The sequence below is a fragment of the Armigeres subalbatus genome, chromosome 3, assembly GCF_024139115.2.
Source record: "Armigeres subalbatus isolate Guangzhou_Male chromosome 3, GZ_Asu_2, whole genome shotgun sequence".
Classification (NCBI taxonomy): domain Eukaryota; kingdom Metazoa; phylum Arthropoda; class Insecta; order Diptera; family Culicidae; genus Armigeres; species Armigeres subalbatus.
In genome coordinates, this window is record NC_085141.1 from 66,107,059 (window position 1) to 66,119,464 (window position 12,406).

Below are 12,406 nucleotides of genomic sequence, written 5' to 3' on the forward strand. Positions count from 1 at the left end.
TTCTTTGCACACCATCTCTCCTAATCACTCCCTCGAGCGCTATATTGAACAGTAGATTCGAGAGTGCATCACCCTGCTTTAAACCATCTAAGGTAACAAATGACGTCGATATTTCATCCGCAACCCCTACACTTGATTTCGATCCGTCCAACGTTATACGAATCAGCCGTATCAGTTTCGCCGAAAAACCATGTTCAAGCATAATTTGCCATAATTAATTCCGTTTCACTGAATCGTACGCCGCCTTGAAATCAATAAACAGATGATGTGTCTGCAAGTTGTACTCCCGGAATTTATCAAGGATTTGTCTCAGGGTAAACATTTGATCCGTCGTAATCTGTAATATTTCGTTATTATTACATAAACAAACTAATTTCAGGTGTACGGATCAATGACATTATAATTGTCTACCAATGAGATAGCGTTGAAGTTTTTAATTTTAGTGAATTTAAAAAGGTGATCGGAATTTGAATTGAACTTTCCCAGCAAATTCCTAAAACATTCATCTGAAATTTGTTGGCCTCATGTTGGTTCAAAATCGGGATTAAGCCAAACTTGAGAAACGGCACTTTTTCGAATTTTATTTTAATTTTTTTAAATAGTTAGAGGCTTCAAAAAATATGATTTCTTTGGAAAAGTTGACCTGAAAAAGATTAAAGAATCGATTAGGTTGAAAAAAATCGGCTAGAAGGTAAATTGTTCAAAATGTGGGCTTTTACATAAAATTCTTCTGATTTCAACGAGATATTGATCAGAATTGTCAAGGAAACTTCTTTGAATGTTCCACAGGAAATTCTTTGGAAATTTCATTAGATTTTTTTTAATTTAAATAGGATTTTTTTTCTAGAATTTCTACGAGAAATTCTTTAGAATTTTCACGAAAAATTATCCAGAATTTACACAAAAAATCGGTATTTCAACGAGAATTTTCGGGTTTTCGAAGGTTTTTTTGTTTTGCTGCGAGAAATCCTTTGCATTATTTATAAAAAAAAACCTTCGGAAATCCTCGGGAAATTGTCTGAAAAGGGTCGTTTGGCCGAAAGTCATTCGGTGGAAAGCTATTAGGCTGAATGGCACTTGGCTGAATATCAAGATAAGCCGTAAGTTATATAGCCAGCTGTATTGAACGTTTGGCCGAAAAGATTTTTAGGTTGAAAATCACAACGGCTGTTGAAAAGGACATACGGCTGAGCTGGTAATTTGGCCGAACAGGCCATTTGAGTGAAAAAGTGGTTTAGCCGAAAATGAACTTTCTGCCAAACTACCATTTCGACTAAAGGGTATTTTCATCCAAGTGAGCTATTCGGTCAAACGACGACTTTTTGGCAACATTACCATTTCGGCAAAACGACACCCTCAGCCGTATGTTCCAAATGAATCTCTCTGCCAAACGACTATTTCGGCCAAACGGCATCTTCGGCCGTGAAAATAAAGAGGTTTTGCTTTTAATAGCTACTGTAAAAATTTCAGCCAGATCCGTCAAGTCTAAGTGGGTGCTCAACAAGCATAAAACTTATATGGGAAAAAGTTACTAAACATATGGAAAAAGGCATACATTCTACCCTTTTACCTGTAGGTTTCGCTGTAGTCATTCAATCCCGCCTATTAGGGATATTTACAATCTTCACAAAGAAAACCGCGATATTTTTTTTTTTCTGAAATGGCAATACATAGTAATTAATGCAAAAACATACAAAATGATATAAAAATGCAATGTATTCTCCTAAAGTGCTTTTTTGACCTTTCTTATGTTATTTTTTTAATATATTTTACGATGCTCGAGAAAGGCATCATCACCGTTAGATGGATTAATCTGGTTTTTCTTTCAGTTCTTTAGCTACTTTATTTCTCATTCTCACGAAGAATCGAAATATCTCTCGCTCCTTCGTTGCAGTTGGCATTAAGGGCATGCAATACCACACTTATTCCTAACGGAACGAAACGAAACTTAAAATGTCTGTTGATTTGAAAGGAAACAAAACAGAATATAGAGAAACGGTTCGGCACTTCATCCCATTGCTCCTATCATCCCATCAAAAACAAAGCATTGAAAAGGAATTTGGTTTGTCTCTTATTTTTGTGATTTTTTGCACCAGTGAACACGCGTGATAGCAAAAAGCAGCAACGAGGATGGTGCTGTATTTCTTTGTTTTGCGATGAGATGAATATATGTTCAGTGAGATGTAAAACGGAACAGTTCCCTTAAATTTACTTTCGAGACTTCGAAACGATACGAAAACAAGATCCATTTAATTCGAAATTTTTCGGTACGAAACAAAATTGTTTTTTTTCGTGCAATTTTTATTGTATTGGTTTTACATTATAATCGCAATTCTGATTTCATTTTTTTAATGTCAACTAAATGCTTTGCTCAGTTTTCCAGGTATGATGAAATAATTTTTCCTTTCTCATACAAAAGTTGTACCAAAAGGCTATCATTTTCTACCAAATTCGACCTTTTATAGGGTGCTTGGAAATCCACAGTCTTATATAGATTCAGCTAGACGAACTGCTATTAGGAGAGGGAATTTAGTTTAACACTGGTTGTTATGAGAGACCGAGGAATGCTCTGCATATCCGTGAGCGCCACGGGAAGGAATGGTTGATTCGTTAAAAAGGCAATTCAAGTGAAGCCATCTTGGTTTATTGTAAACGAAGTTATGTTGAAAACTCGAAGACGAAAACCGTGTTTCAAATCATTCCAACGCAAAATCTAGTGACTAGCAGCAACACGATCATTATTGTGCAAATAGTAAAAAAAAATATCACAAAATTTAAATTTACATCTTGGGGGCTGTATGTATACAGCTGTATGTGCGGCTTATTTTTCGAATTTTTTCGAAACCTGGAATTCGTGTGCTTAAACGCTTTTTTATGGTAAAAAAGAGTAGCCTCAGAATTTGAGGTCAAAATATTGATGTTTAGAGGTCGCGCAAAGGCCTTTAAGGGAATTTTTAAACCATCATGCTTAGACTTTCCTAAAAATAATCATAGTTTTGGCAATTTTCATCCGATTTACAATCTATTATAATTAATCTCTTCAGTATTGAATTTATGAAAACTTTATGGAACATCATTATTCTTGAAATTAGCTCCAAATGATGGTAATATGCAGATTTTGATAAAAATTTCTTCTTTTTAAGGAAAATAAATTTTGCAAACGCTCTAACTTTGTCAAATATCAGCCGAATCCGGATATTTTTATATGGAATCAAAGAGAAATTTGTATTCTAATTTTCTTGTGCTTCTAAAACCATTTGGCAATGTTTAGACCAAATACTACAAAACTATTTTTATTTTTTTATTGGTAGAATTCTTCCTATAAAAATATATGTCAAAATTACTTTTTCAAACGGAGAACATTCTTAACAAACCGTTGCTCATACAGTCCGGTCTATTAAAACCGTAGTCACTATGATCAAAACATTACCGAACTACAGTGCAGTTCAGTAACCATTTTTGATTAAGGTACAACTATTATGAATCTACTGTCCCGGGTTTACCATGAGTGAATCGAGCCTTCCCGCATAATTATTTACCGTTCTTCGTACAGCTACAAATAGAACGTGGATATGATTGATATCGTTACCTATTAACACTAAGTTCTTCAAACAATACGAAATTATGGAAAAACCTTCATTAATATAAACCAATGAGGTTTACGGTCTTCGCAAAATAATAATAAATATTATAATTCAATACCATTATGAATATGGTACAATGTAAAATGTAGACCGTTTCTATCATAGTTCGGCTATAATAAAGGCTACTTGTTGATTTTAATTCAAATGATAAGTAAATCTCAAAAGATTTTTCAGAAAAATAGTTCGTCACCAATTTAATAAGATTATTTATAATTACAATTAACTTGTTTCAAAATTTCACTCGTGGTATAATCATCACTGTAAACAACATTTCATTATGTCATAACATTATTAAATTTCAAAACAGTAAAGCATAATGAAATTCTTACAGATAATTCAGTTTTCTGCTATTTTATATGAAACGGAACTATTATGTTTGAAATGTATTATGAAAGTAATAAAATTATGGAAAGTAATAAAAATGTGGCGTCTTTGCCCAATAAAAAAAAATGTCTTGCAGTATTTGGTCTAAAACATTGCCAGATAATGGTTTTAGAAACTCAGTTTGCTCTAAGAAAAATTAGAATACAAATTTCTCTTTGATTTCATATAAAAATATCCAGATTCGGCTGATATTTGACAAAGTAAGAGCGTTTGTAAAACTGATTTTATTTAAAAAAAAGATGAAATTTTTATCAAAATCTGCATATTACCATCATTTGGAGCTGATTTCAAGAAATATGATGTTCCACAAAGTTTTCATAAATTTAATACTGAAGAGATGAATTACAATAGATTGTAAATCGGATGAAAATTGCCAAAGTTATGATTATTTTTATGAAAGTCTAAACTTGATGGTCAAAAAATCACCTTAAAGGGCTTTGCGCGACCTCTAAACTTCAATATTTTGGCCTCAAATTCTGAGGCTACTCTTTTTTTGCCATAAAAAAGCGTTTAAGCACACGAATTCCAGGTTCAGGACACATTCCAAAAATAAGCCGCACCCTAGCCCACAAGCATGTACTTAGTCTTCGATGCATTCACCGCTAGTCCAACTTTTGTTGCTTCACGTTACAGGCGGGTGTACAGTTCTGCCACCTTTGCAAATTTCGGCCGACAATGTTCATGTAATCCGCGAAACTGTTACACCCGGCTCTCCGCATGACACCTTCTAGCGTAATGTTGAACAGCAGGCCCGAAAGTCCATCACCTTGTCTTAGTCCCCGGCGCGATTTGAACGAACAGGAGTGTTCGCCCGAAATCTTCACACAGTTTTGCACCGTTGTTGTTTGATCAGTCTGATAAGCTTCCCAGGGAAGCCGTTGTCATCCATAATTTTCCATAGCTTTCCAAAGCCCTCTTCTTCCAGGCGGCGTTTCTTCTCCTAAAAAATTGCGGGTCTGCTGTCTCCGTTTCCGTGTTAAACGATTCACGTTCTGCCGGGTAGCTTGTTGCAGCGCGACCGCCCGCACTGCGTCCTTCTCCTCCAGAATCTGCCTGCACTCATCGTCGAATCAATCGTTCCGCCAACTTCTTTCCACATACCCGACGTTGTTCTCCGCTGCGTAGTTAATGGTTGCTTTGACTGCCTGAAGAGGGGCCCCTTCGAGCTCACCCTCTTCCGGAAACGCTACCTCGAGATGCTGCGCTTATGCAGTTGTGACATCGAGTTGCTTCAGTCGCTCTAGGTCGTACCGCGGCGGTCGTCGGTACCGAACATTGTTGATGACGGATAGTTTTGGGCGCAGTTTAACCATCACCAGATAGTGGTCAGAGTCGATGTTAGCGCCACGATATGTCCTGATGTCGATAATGTCGGAGAAGTGCCGTTCATCAATCAGAACGGTCAATTTGTGATTCTGTCTGCAGTGGTGATCTCCAGGCGTATCGATATGGGAGGCTGTGTTGGAAAGGTGTTGCGAATGGCCATATTCTTGGAGGCGACGAAATCAATTAGTCGTAGGCCGTTTTCGTTCGTCAGCCGGTGAGCGCTGAACTTCCTAATAGTCGGTCTAAACTCCCCCTCTTGGCCAACCTGAGCGTTCAAATCTCCTATGTACTCACGTTCCAGCTGCGCGTGGAATGCGACCTTATCATCATCAGTGTTTCCGAAGTGAGGGCTATGGACGTTGATTATGCTAAAGTTGGAGAACCGGCCTTTGAACCTCAACCTGCACATTCGCTCATTGATCGGCCACCACGCGCCCGATCACGCGCCTTTGCATATCGTCCATCACTATGAAAGCTGTTCACAGCTCGAGTGTGTTGCCGCAGTTCTGGTAGATGGTATGATTACCTCTAAACGTACGCACCATTGATCCCTTTCAACAAAGCTCCTGCAGCGCTACGATGCCGAATCCACGGTCCTTGAGCATATCGGCGAGCAAACCTCCCACGCCCCCCACCCTTTCCCTGTCAACATACGACCATAAGTCCCACCGGGGTTGGCTTCCCTAAGGTTGCTCGTATCTCGGCCAGCACCACGAGGAAGTAGTGATAGGAGTTGCTAGGTAAAAGACTAAGAACCGCTGTTTAGAAATTCGGCGGCACCAGTAAGGCTGTCCTACTATTATGTTTAGGGACGAACTGGGAAGCCTCCTTTCAAGATGCGCGAAAGCCTACTTTCAAGAGACTTGGAAATCATAAAAAGTCCTGTATTACCTAAATTTGAATTGAGAAGTTTCATGGAATAATGAAAATGTGAGCTAACTTCACGGAGAGCCATATATCCCGTTAATTTTAAGGTCTATTTTTCGTATCTCTTGTATGATACGCTTATTTTCATTCACAGAAAAAAGGATACCTCAATTAATGCAAAAGCTCTAAGGGGTACCTCTCAAGAAAAAAGTTTGAAACAGTTGTGTTATAATTCGAAATAAGCGTTCATTACTATCACATTGGCAACGCGTTATCGAAGACGAACCTCCGCCATAGAACCTAACCTCCAGATTCCGATAAAATTCCGCCCCAACTTGTGGCTAGTGCAGAGGTGTTCTCAGCTTGCAGTGGGCGAGTGATTGCATCATCAATTCCTTTCATCTCCGATAGACCATGAGGACGTGGCAAGCGCCATTATCGACCATTTAAAATACTAGAGCTCTCGGACTGCGTACATTTAGGTTGAAGAGCAAATTCCATGCTTCCATCCATTATTGGTTCTCTGTGAAACTGCGATTGTTCTGGTCAATGACGGGGTGGCAACTACGAAATGCACGGTCATCATGCTCATGCTACTATTTGCTCAATGTTCCTGCGGTATCGAAACGAAATCTTCTTTTTCAAATATTTTTCGTGGCCGGTTTGATAGTTTTACATTTTTTATATCAAAAGGAAGAACTTTCAAATACACTAAAATTTGAGAAAATTACATTTAAATCAAGTCTATCACTGCCACCGTAAACAATTGTACTTTTATATTAGTAAACAAATGCACTTTTCTAAATCAAAGTGCATAGTATCAAATAAAACAATGCTTTTTTTGCTGTGTACCTAGCACTACTTCTGTGTTTTATATACTGGGATACACTACGCGATTTTTTTTTCAAAAATGTTCCCAAAAGGACTAAGAAGAATGGACTCTATTTTTCCAAATTTAGGTAAATGTGAAGGCAAAATTGAAGGATTTTGTATTGAAAATTCTAGACAATTTCTGAAAAATCCATGAAATTTGCATTAACTCCACTTATCTTAAAGAATAGTGGAATTCAAGGAAATTCAAATTATGTTTTCCAATGAAGAAGATAAAAGCATAGATTTTCTCGTGGAAATTAATTATAATTACCTGTGTAAATTAAAAAGAATTTTCCATGAATATTCAAAAGATTTTCAGAAGAAATTCTTTTTAATATTCACAAGAATTTCTCGAAAAAATTAAGATGAATCATCATGGTGAATCACTAATTAGAATTATTTTTTTGTGGAAATTTAGAAGATTTTCCGTTAAATTAAGAATAATTTCCTGTGTCAATTTAGAAATATTTTTGCAAATGTTCAAAGAATTTAAGAAGATTTTCCCATGGAAATTGAATGAAAAAGATTTTTCTTTGAAAATTAAAAGAAAATCCCATGGTGAAAAAGTTTTCAAAAATAAATGTTATAGTTAATTTTTCTGTATGTTCACGGAAAATTCAGGCATTTGTAGGTTTGATTACAAAAGTGTTTTCTAATAAATATTGAGCTGTAATTGTAGTTAAAAGCAGAAGAACCCTTTGTCAGAATTGAGTCATTCAGTAAACCTTATATAACTGCAATTCATTAACTAGCACTTTGCATCAATCAAAACAATCCACTGCACACCACTCAGTCTAGGTGTATATCTGCAATCCCCGATCGAAAACCAGTTACCCGACTCGAAAACAAATCCCGCGCCAAGCGATCGTGTCTTGGGCAAGGTCACTTCCCGCAAAGTTGGTGCAGTCCGCACACTCAGCACCAGGTTTGACCACCACCATTCATCGATTCGTCACTCATCAGCAGCTCTCTGTGCCGCCGTGCAGTCGTCAGCCAGTGCAGCGAGATGCAATCGATTCCTCAAGTGGCTCTCCGTATTGATGCTTGAGTTGATTGATTGTGCTCGAAAGGCGTCACCGCGAAAAAACACTTCGCTTCGAAGATCGAGTGAGCGTATCATCGCACGCCGTGAGATGTTTATCGACGCCACCGCCGCCGCCACTGGCCACAAGTATAGGAAACGCCATCGTCTCAGCATCATCATTACACTCTTGGTCCTGGCCGCGATGGTGTGAAGATGACAATTATTATGTGCAGTTATCGCGCTCTTCACTGGGCTTCGCTTCACTCATTGTATCGATCCCAGATGAACCGGGTGTTGATTCGATCGAGCGATGGAGTCCAACGGCGTTAAACAACTGTTGCTCATTGGATTATACTTACCTCGCGTGAGACAGAGTATAAACCTTTGTAAATATGCATATCTTGTAAATGCAGAAGATATGTTCCTATGAATAAATGATTGAAATTTATAAAGCCAGCGACAGTAAATTGGCAGCAAAAAACATTTTTATACATTCATATGAAAGTTTTTACGGGGAGCTGATATTTGTGGGGGCGAACGTGTTTCGTCCTTCGTTAGTACAAAAACGTATGTATCGATTGCATGGTATGATTTAGTTTGAACAAAGATCGCTAGGAATAAGTTAAATTAAAGATTCTTTTAGTTGTATTATTATTCGTTGGTTCGTTGTTGCTAACTAGACCATTAGCAATTCCAAATATGTATTTGAAGTATTTATTGTTGAAAAAACGAACACATGAGATAATTAATAGGTTTATGAAAATCAAGAGTCATGGAAATCAACTGAATAAAATGGACCAATCTTATAACAGGAAGAAGCAGTAGTACCTCCCATTGCAAAAGCAACCAATCTATCGACAGTGAGTTCAACAACGGAACAGATGATCCAATCCCGGGAATAGCGGTACCTCGGTACGTGCAGATCGTTGCGGTTCGGTTGGGTGGGTTGGTTTGGACATAAATATGACATAATTATAGAGAGGGCAGAAGGCAAACCGTGAAGAGTTGATTCGAGAAACGTGACCTATACATTCCGTTAGCAGTCAGTCAATATATGTTCAGCATGCAGCCTTTGGCAGCGATTTGCTCGCTTCGTGTACAGCGAATTGGTTGGTTCGCACTTATGAATGGGTTTGCGGAACGACAAGTGTGATGCCGTGATTCGCACAGTCCATTGATGCATATGTTAGCCCCATATTTTGCAGTTGTTGTAATTTCGTAGACAATTAGTGACTTCAATGAAGAGTGACATTTAGCGTGCATGAAGAGAGACGTTGATTTTGAATAGATTGATGTACATGTTTACAACTGTTATCGCGGCGTAATGGTAACGAACTAATGCCATTTTTTATTCAGTCAAAATGAGTTTAACACGTAATTCATGACTCTTCACGTGCCGCCCGAACAACCAAAACTAGTCTGAACCGCACATCAGCAACCCAACGCTATTATTAATGCACCTTCGGAATACGCCCCATGAATTCTTAATCATTGCGTGAGAACAAACTTCCAGACGGTTACACATTAGAATCAGAATTCAGAATCCTCACCTCAGTTCCACGGAAAGTCATTAAAACCATCCATCAATTTGCATCGAACGTAACAAAAAAACAGCACTGGATTCTCGATATCCATTGAACAGCCCCCAAAAGTACGCCATTTACAGGGACCATTATTACGAATTCTACTGCTGCTGATGATGATGATGGGTTCCCGGGCCCTCACGACTTTGTTTCATTCAATTTTACAACCATTTCGAGAGTCACAATTTTTGCATAATAAACTCCCATTAGCGAATTACTTTTGGCGAACACGGTGATCTGATAACGACAGAACGCTTCGCGCGCTGTCTGCTAGTGGCTGCTATGTATGTCCATATTCTTCAAGTGTTTGCTTCTGCATTTTCGCTGGTTGGTTCTTGCTTTAGCTGGTTCTGCTTTGCTAATTAATTCATCTCTTCCGATTCGTGCGTGCCTTTCAGCAAGTATTCAATTTAGCATAAACATCATCTTCAGTTATGATAAGGCAGCATATTCTGGACACAGTTCTGTTTGGCATGCGAAAATTGGTTTTACACGGTGATTATCTCTTGGCCATTTCATGTTATATCTCTGTGAATTGCAAAGAATTGTTATAGAATTTCATTATTTTTGAAATCTTTATGAAGTTGGATAGTATATTTATTTTGTACGGATGCGGACAACTCATATAATTATAACACAATTTCCATTTTCCATAGAAATCTCATTACGCTCAACGCTCATAATCAGACTTCCAGATTCTTAGCTGTCAGGATTCCTAGCTTATGTACTCCCAGACAATATTACATTTTGTTCGGGCTTGTGTATCTCAAAGGACAATTGAACTTTTTTTTAATCTGTTAGAACTTTAATGAATTTGTTGAGGATGATGGAATACAAAAGAGGATTTTTAGGAATACAGACTTTTAATAATCCTTACGCAGTTTCAAGAGTTCCTACGAAGCTCACTGAATTTGCTTGAACTTTTGATAATATCCGCTAATTTCTAGGTTGTTACTACCGATGACGCCCATGCGTCTTTGGCATGGACATCCGCACGTCCCGAGCTAGCTCACCTCCTTTCTTTATCTCAGGGTCGATCAATCGCACTAGTGGAGACTTTCCTGTACTGTACCTCTTTGCAACCGCCGTGAAGAATTTGAGCTGAAACTTGATTTTCGGTGCACACAAGAAGTGGGCCAAGCAAAACTGAAAAATTGACTACCGTAATCCAGGGGAACATTGATTAACGGGGTAACATTGATCAGTTTTACCACTTTCAAGAAATAAATAAAATATTATTTCCTGTTATTACAAATACTTATTGTGAGTAAGGTATCATAATCTTGACTAAATTTGCTGCTGAATGATATAAACTTCGGATGAATTTGCAATTTTTTTCGCCAAAATTTGAACAATAGAATCAACATTAATTTTTGAACAGACAGGAAGCTGTCAAAAAAGCACTCAGTACAAGTATAATAACAAAAAAATTAAGCTCGTACCTATAGTTATGTTATGTTATGTTAAGAAATTTTATTATATTTTGTTGAAAAACCAGATAATTCCACTAGCGGTGATGATGTTTTGCTCGAATCAATCGATGCACATTGCTTCAGCATAAGAGATTCCAACTGTAATTGGCTACCTTAAGGCGTTTGCATACGCTTTTTCTATAGATAAATGATCAAAGTTACCCCAAATTGAAAAATCAAAAAACATTTTTTAAATAAGTTCAAAATTATACGTTCTTATAAGTTGTACATGTAGCAGTACGCGTTTTAAAAATATGAAAAAAGCTATAATTTCACTTACGGGGGAAATATTTACAAAACAATTAAAAAATGATCAATGTCCCCCCGGATTAACCTTCCATAGTTCGTACCGCGGAAATCGGGCGACTGCGGTGGACTGAGAACGTAGTAAGAATGTCGGACAATAACCCGGTGAAATGGATCTCGAAATAAATTAAATGAACCCTAGCCTAATACATTCGTTAATTCGAAGTCATTTAGGTGCTCCATGGTTATCGCAGCCCGCGGTTTGGCACCTTCCAGAGATCCCTCCATCATCTTATGTAGTATAATCAGTGGCCTAGCCAGACAATTGGGGGGGGGGGGGGGGGTTGTTTCTGAACATTTTTTTTTTCTTCTGAAAAATTTGTCTCTGGGGGGGTTTTATGTCCAAAACCACCCCCGTGGCTACGCCACTGAGTATAATAGAAAGCTATTGAAAAGTCTTTTACCTGTATGGAATATCAGATCTCCATGTTGTAAACTTTGTACAAAATTTGAAATTAAACAAAAATGTGAAAATTTTCCATGTTTCGCCTTATTTTAGAAGGTTTAAATCAACAATATTAAAACCCAACCAATGCATTCTGATTATGTAGAGATGGTCAATATTAGTCATATTTCAAATAGCGACCATGATTTGCTTCACCCAAAACAATTATGTGTGACATTCTTTGTATTAAGCATTTTGTATCAAATCTCGCATTCAAACCGATCAGAGAATGTCATACTTGTTAATACAGCTCATTGTATTAAGTTGGTTTATTTGGTTTCAATCAATACATCCAAACGAATCTTGTTGGCTCCTCCTAGAACAAGTATATGAATTCCGTACAGCTGTATAACTGTAACCCACACAATCTTCCCGATTCCATTTAGCTTGATAACGGAAAAGGACGCAAATATGCATGGTGCTTATTCCTCTCGTATCACTCATTGCTATCCCTGTTACCCTTCCACTTGTCACATCCGCAT

General features: G+C 37.7%; 2 protein-coding genes across 5 annotated transcripts in view; one reads left to right on the forward strand and one right to left on the reverse strand.

Moving 5' to 3' along the window:
• Positions 1 to 12,406, forward strand: part of LOC134219229 (A disintegrin and metalloproteinase with thrombospondin motifs 1) — a 740,918-nt gene that overhangs the window by 318,937 nt on the left and 409,575 nt on the right. The gene's annotated exons all lie outside the window — the stretch shown is intronic.
• Positions 1 to 12,406, reverse strand: part of LOC134227789 (sericin-2-like) — a gene marked incomplete at its 5' end in the record, with an annotated part of 56,725 nt that overhangs the window by 33,487 nt on the left and 10,832 nt on the right. Inside the window, one exon of the mRNA XM_062709465.1 lies at positions 3,540 to 3,553. Within this exon, the coding sequence (XP_062565449.1) occupies positions 3,540 to 3,553 (14 nt within the window). The remainder of the gene's footprint in view (positions 1 to 3,539; positions 3,554 to 12,406) is intronic.